This window comes from Mobula birostris, chromosome 15 (genome assembly GCF_030028105.1).
Source record: "Mobula birostris isolate sMobBir1 chromosome 15, sMobBir1.hap1, whole genome shotgun sequence".
In the NCBI taxonomy this organism is placed as follows: domain Eukaryota; kingdom Metazoa; phylum Chordata; class Chondrichthyes; order Myliobatiformes; family Myliobatidae; genus Mobula; species Mobula birostris.
The window spans coordinates 84,031,356-84,054,691 of NC_092384.1; the positions used below are offsets into that span (position 1 = coordinate 84,031,356).

The following is a 23,336-nucleotide window of genomic DNA, read 5'->3' on the forward strand; positions in this document are numbered from 1 at the left end:
ACACACACACACACCCCGTCCGTCACCGCAACACCGACGCGCGCGCACACATAGTCCGTCACTGTAACACCGACACACAGACACCCCGTCTGTCACTGTAACACCAACACACACACACTGTCTGTCATTATAACACCGACACACACAGTCCGTCGCTTAACACCGACACACACAGTCCGTCCGTCACTAACACCGACACACACACCCCGTCTGTCATGTAACAATGACACACACACACCCAGTCCGTCACTGTAACACTGACACACACACACCCCGTCTGTCATGTAACAATGACACACACACACCCAGTCCGTCACTGTAACACTGACACACACACACCCCGTCTGTCACTGTAACACTGACACATACAGTCTGTTGCTTAACACCGACACACACACACACCGTCCGTCACTGTAACAACGACACACACAGTCCGTCACTTAACACCCCCACACCCCGTCTGTCACAACACCGACACACACACACCCCGTCCGTCATGTAACAATGACACACACACACCCAGTCCGTCACTGTAACACTGACACACACACACCCCGTCTGTCACTGTAACACTGACACATACAGTCTGTTGCTTAACACCGACACACACACACACCGTCCGTCACTGTAACAACGACACACACAGTCCGTCACTTAACACCCCCACACCCCGTCCGTCACAACACCGACACACACACACCCCGTCCGTCACGTAACAACAACACACACACACACCCCGTCCGTCACTGTAACACTGACACGCAAACCCGTCGCTTAACACCGAGACACACACACACACCGTCCGTCACCGTAACAATGACACACACACACCCCGTCCGTCACGTAACAACGACACACACAGTCCGTCGCTTAACACCCCCACACACAGTCCGTCACCACAACACCGACACACACACACACCCCGTCCGTCACCGCAACACCGACGCGCGCGCACACATAGTCCGTCACTGTAACACCGACACACAGACACCCCGTCTGTCACTGTAACACCAACACACACACACACTGTCTGTCATTATAACACCGACACACACAGTCCGTCCGTCACTAACACCGACACACACACCCCGTCTGTCATGTAACAATGACACACACACACCCAGTCCGTCACTGTAACACTGACACACACACACCCCGTCTGTCATGTAACAATGACACACACACACCCAGTCCGTCACTGTAACACTGACACACACACACCCCGTCTGTCACTGTAACACTGACACATACAGTCTGTCGCTTAACACCGACACACACACACACCGTCCGTCACTGTAACAACGACACACACAGTCCGTCACTTAACACCCCCACACCCCGTCCGTCACAACACCGACACACACACACCCCGTCCGTCACGTAACAACAACACACACACACACCCCGTCCGTCACTGTAACACTGACACGCAAACCCGTCGCTTAACACCGAGACACACACACACACCGTCCGTCACCGTAACAATGACACACACACACCCTGTCCGTCACGTAACAACGACACACACAGTCCGTCGCTTAACACCCCCACACACAGTCCGTCACCACAACACCGACACACACACACACCCCGTCCGTCACTGTAACACTGACACACAAAGTCCATCGCTTAACACCAACACACACACCCCGTCCGTCACGTAACACCGACACACACAGTCTGTCGCTTAACACCGACACACACACACACAGTCCGTCACTGTAACAACGACACACACACACAGTCCGTCACTGTAACAACGACACACACAGTCCATCGTTTAACACCCCCCCACACAGTCCGTCACCACAACACCCACACACACACCGTCCGTCATGTAACAACGACACACACAGTCCGTCGCTTAACACCCCCACACACAGTCCGTCACAACACCGACACACACACACACCCCGTCCGTCACCGCAACACCGACGCGCGCGCGCACACAGTCCGTTGCTGTAACACCGACACACAGACACCCCGTCCGTCACTGTAACACCAACACACACACACACACTGTCTGTCACGTAACAACAACACACACACCCCGTCCGTCACGTAACAACGACACACACACACACCCCGTCCGTCACTGTAACACCGACACACACGCACAGTCCGTCGCTTAACACCCCCACACCCCGTCCGTCACCGCAACACCGACGCGCGCGCGCACACAGTCCGTTGCTGTAACACCGACACACAGACACCCCGTCCGTCACTGTAACACCAACACACACACACACACTGTCTGTCACGTAACAACAACACACACACCCCGTCCGTCACGTAACAACGACACACACACACACCCCGTCCGTCACTGTAACACCGACACACACGCACAGTCCGTCGCTTAACACCCCCACACCCCGTCCGTCACAACACCGACACACACACACCCCCTCTGTCACGTAACAACAACACACACACACACCCCGTCCGTCACGTAACAACGACACACACACACACCCCGTCCGTCACGTAACGACACGCACACACCCCGTCTGTCACTGTAACACTGACACACACAGTCTGTCGCTTAACACCGACACACACACACACACACCCCCCGTCCGTCACGTAACGACACACACACACCCCGTCCGTCATTGTAACAACGACACACACACACACGATCCGTCACTTAACACCCCCACACCCCGTCCGTCACAACACCGACACATACACACAGTCCGTCACAACACCGACACACACACACCCCGTCCGTCACGTAACAATGACACGCACACACCCCATCCGTCACTGTAACACCGACACGCACACCCCCCCCGTCCGTCACCGCAACACCGACACACACACCCCATCCGTCACTGTAACACCGACACGCACACCCCCCCGTCCGTCACCGCAACACCGACACGCACACACCGTCTGTCACTGTAACACCGACACACACAGTCCATCCGTCACTGTAACACTGACACACACACACCCCGTCCGTCACCGCAACACCGACACGCACACACCGTCTGTCACTGTAACACCGACACACACAGTCCATCCGTCACTGTAACACTGACACACACACAGTCCATCGCTTAACACCGACACGCACACACCGTCCGTCACGTAACAACGACACGCACACCCCCCATCCGTCACTGTAACAACGACACACACACCCCCCGTCCGTCACTGTAACAACAACACACACACACCCCCCGTTCGTCACTGTAACACCGATACGCACACACCCTGTCCGTCACCGCAACACCGACACGCACACACCGTCCGTCGCTTAACACAGACACACACAGTCCGTCACCGCAACACCGACACACACAGTCCGTCCGTCACTGTAACACCGACACGCACACACCCCGTCTGTCACCGCAACACCGACACGCACACACAATCCGTCACTGCAACACCGACACGCACAGTCCGTCCGTCACTGTAACACTGACACACACACACCGTCTGTCACTGCAACAGCGACACGCACACACAGTCCGTCGCTTAACACCAACACACACACACACACCATCCGTCAAGGTAACACCGACACACACCCCCCCCCGCTTAACACCGACACACACACACACCGTCTGTCACTGTAATACTGACACACACACACCCCCTCCGTCACGTAACAACAACACGCACACACCCCGTCCGTCACCGTAACACTGACACGCATACACCCCGTCTGTCACCGTAACACCAACACACACACACACCCCGTCAGTCACTGTAACACCGACACGCACACCCCCCGTCCATCACTGTAACACTGACACGCACAGTCCGTCGCTTAACACCGACACACACCCCGTCCGTCACCGCAACACCAACACACACACGCACCTTGTCCGTCACTGTAACACCGATACACACACAAAGTCCGTCGCTTAACATCAACACACACACACCCCGTCCATCACTGTAACACTGACACACACAGTCTGTCCGTCACTGTAACACTGACACGCACACCCCCCGTCCGTCACTGTAACACTGACACGCACACACCCCATCTGTCAGTGTAACACTGACACGCACACACACCGTCCGTCACTGTAACACTGACACACACCCCGTCCATCACAACACCGACACGCACACACAGTCCGTCGCTTAACACCGACACACACAATCCGTCCGTCACTGTAACACTGACACACACACACCCCGTCTGTCACTGCAACACCAACACGCACACACACACAGTCCGTTGCTTAACACCAACACACATAATCCGTCCGTCATTGTAACACCGACACACACACACCCCGTTCGTCACTGTAACACTGACACGCACACACCCCATCTGTCAGTGTAACACTGACACGCACACACACTGTCCGTCACTGTAACACACACACACCGTCACTGTAACACTGACACGCACCCCCCCCGTCCGTAACCGCAACACTGACACACACACCCCGTCCGTCACCGCAACACCGACACCCACACCCCGTCCGTCACCGCAACACCGACACCCACACCCCGTCCGTCACCGTAACACCGACACCCCCCCCGTCCGTCACCGCAACACCGACACCCACACCCCGTCCGTCACCGCAACACCGACACCCACACCCCGTCCGACACCGCAACACCGACACACACACCCCGTCCGTCACCGCAACACCGACACACATAATCCGTCCGTCATTGTAACACCGACACACACACACCCCGTTCGTCACTGTAACACTGACACGCACACACCCCATCTGTCAGTGTAACACTGACACGCACACACACTGTCCGTCACTGTAACACTGACACGCACCCCCCCCGTCCGTCACTGTAACACTGACACACACACACCGTCCGTCACTTAACACCGACACCCCCACCCCGTCAGTCACCGCAACACCGACACACACACCCCGTCCGTCACCGCAACACCGACACACACACCCCGTCCGTCACCGCAACACCGACACCCACACCCCGTCCGTCACCGCAACACCGACACCCACACCCCGTCCGTCACCGCAACACCGACACACACACCCCGTCCGTCACCGCAACACCGACACACACACCCCGTCCGTCACCGTAACACCGACACCCCCCCGTCCGTCACCGCAACACCGACACACACACCCCGTCCGTCACCGCAACACCGACACCCCGTCCGTCACCGCAACACCGACACCCACACCCCGTCCGTCACCGCAACACCGACACCCACACCCCGTCCGTCACCGCAACACCGACACCCACACCCCGTCCGTCACCGCAACACCGACACCCACACCCCGTCCGACACCGCAACACCGACACACACACCCCGTCCGTCACCGCAACACCGGCACCCCCCCCTGTCCGTCACCGTAACACCGACACCCACACCCCGTCCGACACCGCAACACAGACACACACACCCTGTCCGTCACCGCAACACCGACACCCACACCCCGTCCGTCACCGCAACACCGACACACACACCCCGTCCGTCACCGCAACACTGACACCCCCCCCGTCCGTCACCGTAACACCGACACCCACACACCGTCCGTCACCGCAACACCGACACCCACACCCCGTCCGTCACCGCAACACCGACACCCCCCCCTGTCCGTCACCGTAACACCGACACACACACCCCGTCCGACACATCCTTGACCGTTGGGACACTGACACATTCCTCCTACTCACACCTTCCCCCTCCCACCATCCCCTGTCCCTGATACCCATTGCTCCATTCTCAGACTCAGAGACGAAGGTGCTGATTGGCAATGAAGTATCTCCCCAGCGAAGTAACCTTTGACCCCGTCTGTACTTGCAAGTTCTGGAGGGATTGGGAGAATGAGGCTGTAGCCTCGGTCATCCTTACGGAGCAGAGGAGGGCTGGAATGGGCGTACACCATGTGATGTGGATCATGGCCAGTACGCTGGGCAAGTGACCCTGGCGTGCTCCCGCGTAGCACAGTCTGTGAATGAGAGACAGAAGATGGCGTCAGGCACATTCTGTGACACCTGCGGAGATGCACGATCTGGAACACCGTCAGTTTAGAGGATCTGAGACACACCAGGATCGGAAAATCTGCCAGCGCAGACGTGACAACCGGACAATCTGTTGTTGCACCTCACTCCTCCCCAATTCCCCATTGCCCCGTGTCCCCTCTCCCCAACATTGCCCCATCTCCCCAAACGACTGATCACTGCACCTGAACTGAACAGTGGGTCTGGGAGAACAGAACGAGATATTTTGGCCAAACACTCAGGATGATTGGATTTGTCAGCTATCAGAGATTTTCCAGTTAGAGGGTGGTGTGCTATATGGGACCAACCAAAAGTGTTCTCAACTTCTTTCAAATGTTAAATAATCATAAGACCCTGCTGGACATCAAGAACTTCAAGTAGTGCATGCCCAGGCCATCAGCAAACCGCTTGTTGGCAGAGGAGCTGAAGGCGAAGGAATTGGTGTTGCTGCCTACTCCAGAGAGCCATTAGAGCTGCTGCCCAAAGGCGCTGTGAGTGTTTTAGTCGTTTTTCCTTGAGATTGCAAGTCTGGCTCACTGGTTTATTGACGAGACCGATGACGGGGGAGCTGCATGGCCTCAGCTGTAGCAAGGACTCGGCCTCCTGGTGTGGTGTCACCTGTTCTGCAGCCGCCCAGGAGAGAGGCACTGCTGCCCTCACTGTTTGCCAGAGGGAAGACATGGTGTTCTGTGTTCCTCTGCAGAGTGCTGCAGGCTCACTCATGCCAACAACATTCATGGACTCAGACTTTTGAGTGACTATATGTTTACTACTGTCTTATATATCCTATATGTGCCTTGTGCTGTGTATGTCCATATGGTCTGTGTTTTACACCTTGAGCCCAGAAGAACACGGTTTCGTTTAGCTGTATTCATGGGTATTCATATTTGGTCGAATGACAATTAAACGTGAACTTGAGTTAGACATATAGTACAACATTTGTTAAAGGAATAAAGAAGGATACCTGAGCAGTCTTGTGAAATGTAAAGTGTATTGAGGGGTGAATCTGGGGTGAGGAGGAGTGGGGAGGTGACGGGTGGATCCAGTGAGGAGGGTGACAGATGCAGGAGGAGGGAGTGGGAATAGTGACAGTTGCTGGGAGGTGATTAGTGGATCCAGTGAGGACGGTGACAGTTAGAAGAGGAGGGAGTGGGGTTGGCAGACGGGGTAATTTTGACTCAGTTGAAAGACTGACAGACAGAAGCCACTCTTTAGTACTAGCTCCCCATCAGAGGATTGGGATTTGATCAACACCAGCGAACACACTCTGAGGAAAACCTCTGTGGGACCAGCCATCTGCAATCGGGTAATTTTTGCATCTTCAATGTATCTAGGCTTTTATAACAATCAATTTGTTTGATGTGAATCTGAGCTCAAATTGGGAATTTCTTGCACTGTGCATGTCCTTCCAATCCAACTTTCCAAAACATCATGTAATACATCGGGATGAACTTCATCTGCCAACACTTCACCTCCTACTGCAGTTTCGACAACCTTTCAACCTTCACACAACAGGGAGGGTGTTCCAGGCAGGTCCAACGTCCTGGTTTCCCTGCACTCAGTACCTAGGGCGAGGATGGGAGTGCTGGGTTCTCACCTGGATGAGGTGAAGAGGTAGCCATTGATTCCTCCGAAGGTTGACAGGACCACAGAGAGAGGCATGATCCACGGCACAGAACTCAGCAGCTTCTCACCAAATGTCTGAGGCAAGAGCAAGGAAGAGAGTGAGTGCACCTGTCACAGCCGCCCACACACTGATGACGCCATGATGTGGAACTGTACGCAACTGAGCAGGTCCCGAGGGGGGTGGGGGGGGGAAAACAGTCACCTACCTGCAGGAGAGCTGTCAATAAGACTGGAAGAGTGCAGACAAAATTTACAAGGATGTTTCTGGGACTTGAGGGCCTGAGTTATAGGGAAAGGTTGAAATGATTCAGACTTCATTGCCCGGAGCGTAGGAGAATAAGGACAGATTTGATAGAGGGGTACAAAATTATGAGGGGTATAGATAGGATAAATGCAAGCAAGCATTTTCTACTGAGCTTGGGTGAGACTACAACTAGAGGTCATAGGTTAAGAGTGAAAGGTGAAATGTTGAAGGGGAACACGAGGGGAAACTTCTTCGTTCAGAGGGGTGTGAGAGTGTGGAATGAGCTGCCAGTGGAGGTGGTGGATATGGGTTTGATTTCATCATTTTAAGAGAAATTTGGATGGGAAGGGTATGGAGGGCTATGGTCCAGGTGCAGGTCAATGGGACTAGGCAGATTAATGGTTCAGCACAGAATAAATGGGCTGAAGGGCCTGTTTCTGTAGGGTTCTATGCCTTATGGCTACGGTGGTGGGTGCATAGAATTCGTTGCCGGAGGTGGTGGTACAGACAGACATTAGGGACATTTAAGAGAGTTTAGGCAGACACATGGAGAGCTATGTGAGAGGGGAAGGTTAGATTGACTTTAGAGCAGGTTTAAAAGTTGGCACAACATTGTGGGCTAAAGGACCTGTACTGTAATATAATGTTCTATGTTCAATTTATTGGCATGAACAAACAAATACACTAGGCTTCAAATTGTTAATACATATTGTGAACAGTTGCAGCCTCTTTGACATTCCACTCCCCTTTGACAACCAAACAACGAAGCACCCACTGAAAAGACCATAAGACACAGGAGCAGAATTAGGCTATTCAGCCCATCAAGTCCATTCTGCCATTCCATCATGGCTGAATTATTATCCCTCTCAAGCACATTCTCCTGCCTTCTCCCCCCAACCTTTGATGCCCTGATTAATCAAGAATCTCTCAACTTCCTCTTCAAATATGCTCAATGACTTGGCCTCCACAGCTGTCTGTGGTGATGAATTCCACAGATTCACCATCCTCTGGCTAAAGAAATTCCTCCTCAGCTCTGTTCTAAAGCAATGTGTCCTCTGGTCCTAGACTACCCCATCAAGGAAACATCCTCTCCACATCCACTCTTTCTAAGCCTTTCAATATTCAATAGGTTTCAATGAGATCCCCCCTCAGTCTCCTAAGTTGCAGTGAGTGAAACCCCCCATATGTTAACCCTTTTGTCCCCAGAATAATTCTTGTGAACCTCCTCTGGACCCTCTCCAAATTCAACACAACTTTTGTTAGAACTAAAACTGCTCACAATACTCCAAGTGTGGTCTGGCCAGTGCCTTAAAAAGCCCCAGCGTTAGATCTTTGCTCTTATATCCGAGTCCTCTTGAAATAAGACCATAAAATACAGGAGCAGAATTGGGCCATTTGGCCCATCGAGTCTGCTCTGCTATTTCATCATGGCTGATCCAATTTTCCTCCCGGCCCCAATCTCCTGTCTTCTCCCCATATCCCTTCATGCCTTGACCAATCAAGAACCTATCAACTTCTGCCTTAAATATACATAAAGACTTGGCCTCCACGGCTGCCTGTGACAAAGAATTCCACAAATTCACCACTCTAAAGAAATTGCTCATCTCGATAGGTTTCAATGAGGTCTCCCCTCATTATTGAGTTCCAGTGAATACAGGCCCAGAACCATCAAACGCTCTTCATGTGACAAGCCATTCAATCCTGGAATCATTGGTGAATCTCCTTTGAACCCTCTCCAGTTTCAGCACATCTTTTCCAAGACAAGAGGCCCAAAACTGCTCACAATACTCCAAGTGAGGCTCACTATTCCTTTATAAAGTCTATCATTACATACAAGAGAAAATCTACAACACACACAAAATGCTGGAGGAACTCAACAGGCCAGGCAACATCCATGGGATGTAATCTTTTCCATAGATGCTGTCTGGCCTGCTGATTACATTACATCCTTGCTTTTATATTCTTGAAATGAATGCTAATATTGCATTTGTCTTCCTCACCACTGACTCAATCTGCAAATTAACCCCCTAGGGAACCCTGCACAAGATCTCCCAAGACCCATTGCACCTCAGATTTTTTGAATTTTCTGTGTTTAGAAAATAGTCTACACATTTATTCCTTCTGCTAAACTGCATGACCATACACTTCCTGACACTATATTCCATCTTCCACTTCTTTGCCCATTATGCTAATCTGTCTAAGCCCTTCTGCAGTACTACCTGCCCTTCCTCCTCTCTCACATCATCCACAAACTTAGCCACAAAGCCATCAACTGCTTCATCCGAATCATTGACATACAACGTAAAAAGCAGTCCTAACACAGACCCCTGTGGAATACTACTAGTCAGCAGCAGCCAACCAGAAAAGCCCCCTTTTATTCCCACTCTTTGCCTCCTGCCAGTCAGCCAATCTTCAATCCATGCCAGTATCTTTCTTGTAATACCATGGACCCTTGGGAAGCAGCCTCATGCAGCACCTTGTAAAGGCCTTCTGAAAATCCAAATAAACAACATTCACTGACTCTTCTTTGTCTATCATGCCTATTAATTTCTCAAAAAATTCCAACAGATTTGTAAGACAAGATTTCCCCGAAGGAAATCAGGCTGACATTGGCCTATTTTGTCATGTGCCAGCAAGTACCCCGAAACCCCATCCTTGCTAATAGATTCCAATGTTTTTCCAACCATTGAAGTCAGTGGCCCATAATTTCCTTTCTTCTGACTCCCTCCATTCCTAAAGAGTGGAGTAACATTTGCAATTTTCCAGTCCTCTGAAACTATTCCAGAATTAAGTGATTCTTGAACAATCATTCTTGAATAATGCCTCCACAATCCCCTTCAGCCTCCCCTTTCAGAAGCCTGGGGTGTATTTCATCTGATCCAGGTGACTTATCTACCTTCAGATAGAAACATAGAAAATAGGTGCAGGAGTAGGCCATTCGGCCCTTCAAGCCTGCACCGCCATTCAGTATGATCATGGCTGATCATCCAACTCAGAACCCTGTACCTGCCTTCTCTCCATACCCCCAGTCCCTTTAGCCACAAGGGCCATATCTAACTCCCTCTTAAATATAGCCAATGAACTGGCCTCAACTGTTTCCTGTGGCAGAGAATTCCACAGATTCACCACTCTCTGTGTGAAGAAGTTTTTCCTAATCTCGGTCCTAAAAGGCTTCCCCTTTATCCTCAGACTGTGACCCCTCGTTCTGGATTTCCCCAACATCGGGAACAATCTTCCTGCATCTAGCCTGTCCAATCCCTTTAGGATTTTATATGTTTCAATAAGATCCCCCCTCAATCTTCTAAATTCCAGCGAGTATAAGCCTAGTCGATCCAGTCTTTCATCATATGAAAGTCCTGCCATCCCAGGAATCAATCTGGTGAACCTTCTTTGTACTCCCTTTATGGCAAGAATGTCTTTCCTCAGATTAGGGGACCAAAACTGCACACAATACTCCAGGTGTGGTCTCACCAAGGCCTTATACAACTGCAGTAGTACCTCCCTGCTCCTGTACTCAAATCCTCTCACTATGAATGCCAGCATACCATTTGCCTTTTTCACCGCCTGCTGTACCTGCATGCCCACTTTCAATGACTGGTGTACAATGACACCCAGGTCTCGTTGCACCTCCCCTTTTCCTAATCGGCCACCATTCAGATAATAATCTGTTTTCCTGTTTTTGCCACCAAAGTGGATAACTTCACATTTATCGACATTAAATTGCATCTGCCATGAATTTGCCCACTCACCTAACCTATCCAAGTCACCCTGCATCCTCTTATCATCCTCCTCACAGCTAACACTGCCGCCCAGCTTCGTGTCATCCACAAACTTGGAGATGCTGCATTTAATTCCCTCATCCAAGTCATTAATATATATTGTAAACAACTGGGGTCCCAGCACTGAGCCTTGCGGTACCCCACCAGTCACCGCCTGCCATTCTGAAAAGGTCCTGTTTATTCCCACTCTTTGCTTCCCGTCTGCCAACCAATTCTCTATCCACATCAATACCGTACCCCCAATACCATGTGCTTTAAGTTTGCACACTAATCTCCTGTGTGGGACCTTGACAAAAGCCTTTTGAAAATCCAAATATACCACATCCACTGGTTCTCCCCTATCCACTCTACTAGTTACATCCTCAAAAAATTCTATAAAATTTGTCAGACATGATTTTCCTTTCACAAATCCATGCTGACCTTGTCTGATGATTTTGCCGCTTTCCAAATGTGCTGTTATCATATCTTTGATAACTGACTCTAGCATTTTCCCCGCCACCGATGTCAGGCTAACTGGTCTATAATTCCCTGGTTTCTCTCTCCCTCCTTTTTTAAAAAGCGGGGTTACATTAGCCACCCTCCAATCCTCAGGAACTAACCCAGAATATAAAGTGTTTTGAAAAATTATCACTAATGCATCCACTATTTCTTGGGCTACTTCCTTAAGCACACTGGGATGCAGACCATCTGGCCCTGGGGATTTATCTGCCTTTAATCCCTTCAATTTACCTAACACCACTTCCCTACTAACATGTATTTCGCTCAGTTCCTCCATCTCACTGGACCCTCTGTCCCCTACTATTTCCAGAAGATTATTTATGTCCTCCTTAGTGAAGGCAGAACCAAAGTAGTTATTCAATTGGTCTGCCATGTCCTTGTTCCCCATGATCAATTCACCTGTTTCTGACTGTAGGGGACCTACATTTGTCTTAACCAATCTTTTTCTTTTCACATATCTATAAAAGCTTTTACAGTCAGTTTTTATGTTCCCTGCCAGTTTTCTCTCATAATCTTTTTTCCCCTTCCTAATTAAGCTCTTTGTCCTCCTCCGCTGGACTCTGAATTTCTCCCAGTCCTCAGGTGAGCCACTTTTTCTGGCTAATTTGTATGTTTCTTCTTTGGAATTGATACTATCCCTAATTTCCCTTGTCAGCCACGGGTGCACTACCTTCCCTGATTTATTCTTTTGCCAGACTGGGATGAACAATGTTCAGATGTTACAGCTTCACAAGCATCTTCTCCTCATTAATAGCAATGACACTCACTCCTGCCTCCTGACACTCTCACATTTCTGGCATTCTGCTAGTGTCTTCCACAGTGAAGACTAAAACACAACACTTATTCAGTTCCTCCACATTTCTTTGTCCCCCATTTACTACCATTAGAGCTTCATTTTCCAGTGGTCTGATACTGACTCTTTTACTCATGATATATCTGAAAAAAACTTTTTATATCCTCTTTTATATTATTGGCTAGCTTACCTTCATATTTCATCTTTTCTTTCTTTATGACTTTATTTTTAAGTTGTCTTCTGTTGGTTTTTAAAAGCTTCCAATCCTCTAACTTTCCATTAATTTTTGGTATGTTATGTCTTCTCTTTGGCTTTTACATCGGCTTTGACTTCTACTGTCAGTCACAGTTGCCTCATCCTCCCTTTAGGATACTTCTTCGTCTTTGAGATAGTATCTTTCCTGCACCTTCCAAATTGCTCCCAGAAACTCCAACCATTGCTATTCTGCCATTGTCCCTGCTACTGTTTCCCTTCGGCAAGCTCCTCCCTCATGGCACTGTAATTTCCTTTGCTCCACTGTAATACTGAATCATCCGATTTTAGTGTCTCCTTCTCAGACTTTCTCCGAAGGGTTCCTTTACCTTAAGCTCACAAATCAAATCTGCTTCATTACACAACACCCAATCCAGAATAGCTGATCCCCTCATGGGCTCAACCGCAAAGCTGCTCTAAAAAGCCATCTTGTAGGCATTCTAAAAATTTCCTCTCAAGATCCAGCAGCAGCTCAAGTTTCCTAATCTACCAGCATACTGAAATCCCCTATAACTATAGGAACATTGCCCTTCTCACATGCATTTTCTATCTCCTGTTGTAATTTGAAGCTCACATTCTAGCTGCTGTTCAGAGGTCTGTGTCTAACTCCCAAGGGTATTTTTCCCTTGCAGTTCCCTAACTCTACCCACAAGGGTTTGACACCTTCTGATCCCACGTCACCTCTTTCCAAGGATTTTTCTTTTTTTTAACCAGCAGAGCTACACCACCCCCTCTGCCTGTCTGTCCTTTCGATACAATATGCACCCTTGCATGTTAGGTCCCTGCTATGATCTTTCAGCCAAGATTATGTGATGCCACAATGTCATAACTGCCAATCTCTCACTACGAGATCATCTTCCTAATTCCGTATACAGTGTGCATTCAAATGTAACACCTTCAGACCTGTATTCATCACTCTTCAATTTTGGCCCCCTGTTACACTTTAACTCATCCCACCTACTGCAATTTTGTCCTATCATCTGTCTGTCCTTCCTGACAGTCTCACTACACACTGCCTCTGCTTGTACACTAACTGCCCCATTCTCAGTCCAATCACTCCAGTTCCCATTCCCCTGCCAATTAGTTTAAACCCTTCTGAACAGCTCCAGAAAACCTGCCCACAAAGATATTGTCCCCCCTCAGGCTCAGGTGTAGCCCATCCCTTTTGTACAGGTCTCACCTCCCCCACAATGATCCATAATCTGAACCCCTGCCCTCTATACCAGTTCCTCAGCCACACATTCACCTGTCAAATCATTCTATTCTTACCCTCACTGCCACCTTGCTACCCTGGAGGTCCTGCTTTTCGGCTTCCAACCTAGCTCTGTATATTCTCTCTTCAGGACCTCGTCCCTTTTCCTACATATTCATCCCAACTCTCTGCCTTCCATTGACTAACCAGTCCTCTATCCACGGTAATACTTTACCTCCAACACCATATTTCCTGCTCCATGGATAAGATAAAAGCTGCTTGGCCAGATAGATTTTGAGGGATGTGGCAGCATAGCATAGGCTGTTTAGGCTGAAGGTTCTGACGCCATGCTTAATGACCATTTTAGTGTTATTGACAACTGAGGTCCTTCCTATTTGCCCCTTTTCTTAGACAATTAGTGACCACATGAGGGCCAATAACTGGAACTGGGGGTCCCAGTGGAAATGTCCCATCAGCAGTTGGGAGACTCTTATATTCTGAGTTGAGATACATCTCCCCAACACCAGGTGGTGAACCTCATACATGTGTCTCCTTCATGGCTCCATGTCCAATATATCTGCTGGACATCTGCCATCTCCTCTTCATTGAATCTCACTGTCCTATCATTGAAGGCCTCTGTCCAACAGGACTGACCCTTCAGAAATCCCCCTTTGCTGGTTTGATCCTCTTCAGTTTCCCTTTCAGATGGGACAATTCCTTCCAGGGTGAAGGACTCTGTCTCTCCCACAACAGATAACGTGAACTCCCATCTCACCGCAGGCCCCAACAAAGGATTGAGAAGATTGCTGAGAGGATCACTGGGGTCTCTCTTCCACCCGTTACTGATATTAATCAGGAGCTCTGCACACGCAGGACCCTTGGCATTCCTATCCATCCAGCTATCTCTCTGACTCCCCACCATCAGGCAGGAGGTACCTTATCATTATGACAAGGACTGTTAGGATGGGAAACTGCTTCTACCCCCAGGTAGAAGCAACCCAAACATTCACCCCCATTCCCCAGTCTCCCCACCCTCACAGCCCAGTGCCAGCCCCGACCCTGTATGGGTCCAGAGAAATCACTCACCACGGCCACGGCTGCCGAGTCCAGCAGCTCCTGGGGGCTCATGGCTGAGACGTAGGCGACATTGGCCATGACGTAGACGAAGGTGACAAGAGGGATGGAGATGATGATGGCGCGGGGAATGTTCCTGTGGGAAAACAAGAGGCAGGAAGCACAGCTTGAGGAGATCTCCACTGCTCCCTCCCAACCCCACCTGGAAACCCAGCAAAGGCATAGCAAGATCCCACAACATGATCATAACCCCTCCCTCAGTACCACCCCCTCCCACACTGTGACCCTCCCTCGGTATCATCCCTCCCACAGAGTGACCCTCCCTCGGTACCACCGCCCCCCCCCGTGTGACCTCCCCCCCTCGGTACCACCCTTCCCCCACAGTGTGACCCTCCCTCGGTACCGCCCCTCCCACAGTGTGACCCCCCCCCCTCGGTACCACCCCTCCCACAGTGTGACTCCCCCCCCTCGGTACCGCCCCCCACAGTGTGACCTTCCCTCGGTACCACCGCCCCCCCCCACAGTGTGACCCTCCCTCGGTATCATCCCTCCCACACTGTGACCCTCCCTCGGTACCACCCCCTCCCACACTGTGACCCTCCCTCGGTATCATCCCTCCCACACTGTGACCCTCCCTCGGTACCGCCCCTCCCACAGTGTGACCCCCCCCTCGGTACCACCCTTCCCCCACAGTGTGACCCCCCCCTCGGTACCGCCCCTCCCCCACAGTGTGACCCCTCCCTCGGTACCGCCCCTCCCCCACAGTGTGACCCCCCCCTCGGTACCGCCCCTCCCCCACAGTGTGACCCCCCCCTCGGTACCGCCCCTCCCACAGTGTGACCCCCCCCTCGGTACCACCCCTCCCACAGTGTGACCTTCCCTCGGTACCACCCCTCCCACAGTGTGACCTTCCCTCGGTACCACCCCCTCCCACAGTGTGACCTCCCTCGGTACCACCCCCTCCCACAGTGTGACCTCCCTCGGTACCACCCCTCCCCCAGTGTGACCCCCCCCTCGGTACCACCCCCTCCCCCAGTGTGACCCCCCCCTCGGTACCACCCCCTCCCACAGTGTGACTCTCCCTCAGTACCACCCCTCCCACAGTGTGACCTCCCTCAGTACCACCCCTCCCACAGTGTGACTCCCCCCCCTCGGTACCACCCCTCCCACAGTGTGACCCCCCCCCTCGGTACCACCCCTCCCACAGTGTGACCCTCCCTCGGTACCACCGCCCCCCCCCCACAGTGTGACCCTCCCTCAGTACCACCCCTCCCACAGTGTATTCTGCAGACCCAGTGAGACCCCACCTCATCGGCCGAGACACTGGAGATTTTGGAGGGAGGTCTCCACTCCCCCCAGCATCACACAGCTCACCTCTGTGGGTCAACCAGCTCCTCGGTGACGTAGTTGAGGAAGTTCCAGCCACTGTAGGAGAAGGAACCCTGGAGGAAGGCGAGGGCGATGTGCCCAATGTGGGGGTTGGAAGCGCTGTCAAATGCCATGGCCGGCCGCAGGGCTTCATAGTGACCTGTGCAGAGAGAAGGCGCGGGTTACTGACTGAGGAGAACCCCCGCTGCCTCGTACGGACATGATATAGATAGAGTTCAGGGTCACTAAGGGTCAAAGGCAATGACAGCAAGGTCAGGGAACATTAATGTCAACCTAGTATTCTACAGTGGGGAGTCAAACTTGCTTAACGCATCTCCTGCACCACCTACCCACCAATAAGCACATATGTACAGAAGGTGTCAGAAAAGTCCGTAAGACACAGGAGCAGAATTAGGCCATTCAGCCCATCGAGTCTGCTCCGCCATTCCATCATGGCTGATCCCAGGTCCCTCTGAACCCCATATACCTGCCTTCTCGCCATGTCTTTTGATGCCTTAACCGATCAGGAAATGATCAACTTCCGCTTTATATGTACCCACGGACCTGGCCTCCATTGCAGTCTGTGGCAGAGCATTCCACAGATTCACCACTCTCTAGCTAAAAAAATTCCTCACTATCTCTGTTCTAAAAGGTCGCCTGTCAATTTTGAGACCATGCCTTCTAGTTCTGGACACCCCCACCACAGGGAACATACCCTCCACATCCACCCCATCTAGTCCTTTCAACATTCTGTAGGTTTCAATGAGATCCTCCTGCATTCTTCTAAATTCCAGTGAGTACAGGCCCAAAGCTGCCAAACGCTCCTCAAATGTTAACCCTTTCATTCCCGGATCATCCTTGCAAAACTTCTCTGAACTCTCTGCAATGACACACACCCTTTCTGAAATATGGGGCCCAAAACTGTTGACAGTACTCCAAGTGCAGCCTGACTTCTGTCTTATAAAGCCTCAGCATTTTCTCATTGCTTTTATATTCTATTCCCCATGAAATAAATGCCAACATTGCATTTGCCTTCTTTACCACAGACCCAACCTGTAAATTAATCTTCTGGGAGTCTTGCACGAGGACTCCTAAGTCCCTCTGCACCTCTGATGTTTGAACCTCCTCCACATTTAGATAATAGTCTACACTATTGTTCCTTTTACCAAAATGCATTATCGTACATTTCACAACCTTACATTCCAATAGGATTTTATCTTGCTAATCAGCCTCAAGTGTGGCACCTTGTCAATTGTGTCCTGAAAATCCAAGTGATCGACAGCCACTGCCTCTCCTTTGTCCACCCTGCTTGTTACTTCCTCAAAGAACTCCAAGAGATTTGTCAGGCAAGATTTCCCTTTACAAAAACCATGCTGACTTTGACTTATTTTATCATTAGTCTCCAAGTACCTCGAAACCTCTCTTTAATAATAGACTCCAACACTTTCCTAACCACTGAGGTTAGGCTAACTGGCCTATAGTTTCCTTTCTTTTGCCTTCCTCCCTTAAAGAGTAGAGTGACATTTGCGATCTTCCAGTCCTCCAAGACCATGCCAGAATCAAGTGATTCTTGAAAGATCATGATCAATGCATCCATCATCTTTTCAGCAACCTCGCTCTGGACCCCAGGGTGTAGTCCATCTGATCCAGGAGACTTATCCACCTTAAGACCTTTGAGTTTGCCTGGCACTTTTTCCTTTGTAATAGCAATAGCACTCACTCCTGCTCCCTGACACTCACAGACCTCTGGCACACTGCTAGAGTCTTCCACAGTGAAGTACTTATAACCATACAATTATAACACAGAAACAGGCCATCTCGGCCCTTCTAGTCCATACTGAAATCTTACTCTCACCTAATCCCACCGACCTGCACTCAGCCCCTAACCCTCCATTCCTTTTCTGTCCATATAGCTGTCCAATTTAACTTTAAATGACAACATCGAACCTGCCTCAACCACTTCTGCTGGAAGCTCGTTCCACACAGCTACCACTCTCTGAGTAAAGAAGTTCCCCTCATGTTACCCCTAACCTTTGCCCTTTAACTCTGAACTCATGTCCTCTTGTTAAGTTCATCAACCATTTCTTTGCCCCTTTCTTTCACCAGCATCATTTTCAAGTTGTCAAACGTCAACTCTCACCTCCCTTTTGCTCTTTATATAACTGAAAAAATTTTAGTATCCTGCTTTATAGCATTGGCAGCCACGATTGCCCACCCCTGCCATTTGAGAACTACTTCTTTTGTGGGACATATCAATCCTGTGCTTTGTGAACTGTTCCCAGAAACTTCAGCCATCTTTGCTCTGCCATCATCCCCGCCAGTATCCTCCTCCAATCCACCTGGGCAAGCTCCTCTCTCGTGCCTGTAATTCCTGAGTGGGCTCAAGCACAAGCTGTTCGACATTCAACACCATAATTCCCCCCAGAATTGACAGGAAGCTCAGAGACCTCGGCATGCACCTAATCTTGTGCAGCTGGATCCGAGACTTCCTATCGAATTGCTGACAGGTAGTCAGGATGGGCTCCCTCATCTCTGCCCCTCAACACAGGTGCCCCCAGGGTTGTGTCCTGAGTCCCCTCCTCCACTCCCTTTACACCCATGACTGTACTGCCACACTCAGCTCCAATCTGCTGATCAAATTCGCAGATGACACGACATTGATCAGTTTTATTTCTAGTGGTAATGAGACAGTTTACAGAGCAGAGGTTGACACCCTGACACAGTGGTGCCAGGAAAACAACCTCTCCTTCAACGTCTGAAAAAACAGAAGAGCTGGTTGTGGATTACAGGAGGAACAGAGACAGGCTCGGCCCAATCAACATCAATGAGTCTGCAGTTGAGAGGGTGAGGAGTTTCAAATTCTCCATATACACATACTTTATACTTATTGTCGCCAAACAATTGATACTAGAACATACAATCATCACAGCAATATTTGATTCTGTGCTTTCCACTCCCTGGATTACAAATCGATGGTAAATATTAAAAATTTAAATTATAAATCATAAATAGAAAATAGAAAAATGGGAAGTAAGGTAGTGCAAAAAAAACTGAGAGGCAGGTCTGGATATTTGGAGGGTACGGCCCAGATCCGGGTCAGGATCCGTTCAGCAATCTTATCACAGTTGGAAAGAAGCTGTTCCCAAATCTGGCCGTACGAGTCTTCAAGCTCCTGAGCCTTCTCCCGGAGGGAAGAGGGACGAAAAGTGTGTTGGCTGGGTGGGTCGTGTCCTTGATTATCCTGGCAGCACTGCTCCGACAGCATGCGGTGTAAAGTGAGTCCAAGGACGGAAGATTGGTTTGTGTGATGTGCTGCGCCGTGTTCACGATCTTCTGCAGCTTCTTCCGGTCTTGGACAGGACAACTTCCATACCATGATCTCCGATGATCTCACCTGGACTGTACACACTGGCTTTGTGGCTAAAAAAGCACAACACTGTCTCTTCCACCTCAGGCGACTGAAGAAGTTTGACATGGGTCCCAAATCCTCAAGATCTTCTACAGGGGCACCATTGAGAGCATCCTGACTGGCTGTATCATCGCCTGGTACAGGAATTACACCAACCTTGATCGCTGGGCACTGCAGAGGGTGGTATGAACAGCCCAGTGCGTCTGTGGATGTGACTTCCCTCCATTGAGGACATTTACAGCAGCAGGTACAGAAAGAGGCCTGGAAGATCATCGAGGAGACCAGTGACCCCAACCATAAACTGTTCCAGCTGCTTCCGTCTGGCAAACGGTGCCACAGCATTAAAGCCAGGACCGACAGACTATGGGACAGCTTCTTTCTACAAGCCATTAGACTTGTATATTTATACGTCTGTACATTGCGACAGAGTCATAACGCAAAGATTTTTACTCCCTCATGATGTGAGCTGGATGTAAGATTTAAATAAATTCTGAATTCTCTAAAAAGCCATCTCGTAGGCATTCAACAACTTCCCTGTCTAGCAATCCAGCACTAACCTGATTTTACCAGTCCTCTTGCATACTGAAGTCCCCCATTACAATAGTGACATTACCCTTATTACATGCCTTTTCCAGCTCCCTTTGCAATCTCAACCCCACATCTTCGTTACTATTTGGAAGCCTATATATATTCCCATAATGGTTTTTTTTAACGTTTGCAGTTTCTTAACTCCACCCACAATTCTCTGACACTGTCACCTCTTTCTAAAGGTGTAATTCCATCTTTTACCTAGCTCCTAACTATGGTCCCCTTTCATCCATGACTCAGTGATGCCCACAACGCCATACCTACCAATCTGTAATTGTGTCACAAGTCTGTCCACCTTATTCTGAATGCTACATGCATTTAAACACAACCCCTTCAGTCCTGCATTCTTTTGAATTTTGAAAAGGGCCAGTAACTTCATGAAGGATCCCACCCACCCTGCCCACGGACTGTTTGTCCCACTCCCATCAGGGAGGAGGCTACATAACATCCACACCAGGACCACCAGACTCTAAAACAGTTACTTTCCCCAAGCAGTAAATCTGCTCAACACCCACTAACCCAGCCCTCCACACCCCCAAACACCACTACTTGATCATTTTCTGTCAGAGTCACCTTGTGTACAGACACTCCTGTGTCTACTGTCACTTTATGGACACACAATCAATGTATATAAGCTATCTTATGTATTCATATTTGTTGTGTTTTATTACTGTTCTTTATCTTGCCGTGTTTTTTAAGCTGCATTGGATCTGGAGTAACAGTGACCGGCTCCTTTTCACTCATGTACAGGAAATGACATTAAACAATCTGAATTTAAGATGTCTGGGAGTTACAGGAAATGAACAGATACCTTGGGGAGAAGAGAGTAGGAGGGGGTAGTTGTGCAAACCCCTTCCCTCCCAATCTCTGTAATCCACCTCAGGTTTTGCACAGTAACCCCCTCCCCTGCACTCTGATCCCTCTAACACTCCCTCCTGTCTCCCACATCCTCTTTCCCCTGACCTGTAATTTCCCCCTCCCCTCCCCAAATGATCCCTCTAACTTTTTATCCCCACACTTTTAACCTTATTCCCTCTCCTGATCTCTAGCCCCTCACCCTTTCCAGAAGTTGGGTATCGGGCAGTGGGTGTCCTGATGATACTGTCCCCGGGGGGAGGGAGATGTTGGGAATTGGTCACCCCACTGGATATCTGGGATGTTCCTGTACCAGATTCTCCGCAGGGATGGGCTGGTTACCTTTGCAGATCTGCACAATCCCCACCACGATGATGAGACCCAGAGCAAGCAGTTTCCCCGCAGTGAACAGGTCCTGTATCCGTGTCACCCATCGTACACTGAAGCAATTTACCCAGGTCAGCAGTACTGCAGGAGACAACAGAGATACAGGCCAGCATTAGTGGACAGCTCACCATAGACCCAGCCCCAGGAGTGTAGAGGGAGCTTCACTCTGTGTCTGACCCTGGGAGTGTGTGATGGGATGGTGTGGAGGGAGTTTCACTCTGGGTCTGACCCCGGGAGTGTGTGATGGGACGGTGTGGAGGGAGCTTCACTCTGTGTCTGACCTCGGGAGTGTGTGATGGGATGGTGTGGAGGGAGCTTCACTCTGTGTCTGACCCCGGGAGTGTGTGATGGGATGGTGTGGAGGGAGCTTCATCTGGGTCTGACCCCGGGAGTGTGTGATGGGACGGTGTGGAGGGAGCTTCACTCTGGGTCTGACCCCGGGAGTGTGTGATGGGACGGTGTGGAGGGAGCTTCACTCTGGGTCTGACCCCGGGAGTGTGAGATGGGACGGTGTGGAGGGAGCTTCACTCTGGGTCTGACCCCGGGAGTGTGTGATGGGACGGTGTGGAGGGAGCTTCACTCTGGGTCTGACCCCGGGAGTGTGTGATGGGATGGTGTAGAGGGAGCTTCACTCTGGGTCTGACCCCGGGAGTGTGTGATGGGACGGTGTGGAGGGAGCTTCACTCTGGGTCTGACCCCGGGAGTGTGTGATGGGACGGTGTGGAGGGAGCTTCACTCTGGGTCTGACCCCGGGAGTGTGTGATGGGACGGTGTGGAGGGAGCTTCACTCTCTGAGACCCCTTTTTTTTTTATATACAAATTCTTTATTACAAATGTCGGTGCTATACAATACGTACAAAAACCAGTGACTAACACATTTACTACACTACAAACAGACCCAATACATGTTAAACCAATATATTTCCATCCTCATCAATGATGGCATTTACACCCCGCGGAGCCCAACGGTCCCGGAACACCTCTATGGTCGCCGTGGACTGTGCGTATTCCTTTTCAATGTTCACCCGGGCACGAACATACCCCCTAAACATAGCCAGGCAGTCCGCCCGGGGAGAACCTCCTGCCACCCTTTTCCAGGAGCCACGGATGGCAATTTTCACCAGCCCCAGGAGCAAGTTGACAAGGACATCCTCATCCCTCTGTGCCCCCCTCCTTACTGGATGACCATATATGAATAGGTTGGGACTGAAATGCGACCAGAAGGCGAGAAGCAGCCCACGCAAATACGCGAAAAGGGGCTGCAGCCTCACACACTCAACATACATATGGTACACGGTCTC

The 23,336-nt window shown here is 50.4% G+C and overlaps 1 protein-coding gene across 1 annotated transcript in view; it reads right to left on the bottom strand.

Moving 5' to 3' along the window:
- The window catches only part of slc7a10a (solute carrier family 7 member 10a), a 55,752-nt gene that overhangs the window by 12,912 nt on the left and 19,504 nt on the right, over positions 1-23,336 (bottom strand). The window contains exons 4-8 of the mRNA XM_072280030.1: positions 21,991-22,116; positions 16,803-16,956; positions 15,441-15,564; positions 7,568-7,671; positions 5,822-5,918 (exon numbers count right to left, since the gene is read on the bottom strand). Coding sequence (XP_072136131.1) covers positions 5,822-5,918; positions 7,568-7,671; positions 15,441-15,564; positions 16,803-16,956; positions 21,991-22,116 — 605 coding nt within the window. The remainder of the gene's footprint in view (positions 1-5,821; positions 5,919-7,567; positions 7,672-15,440; positions 15,565-16,802; positions 16,957-21,990; positions 22,117-23,336) is intronic.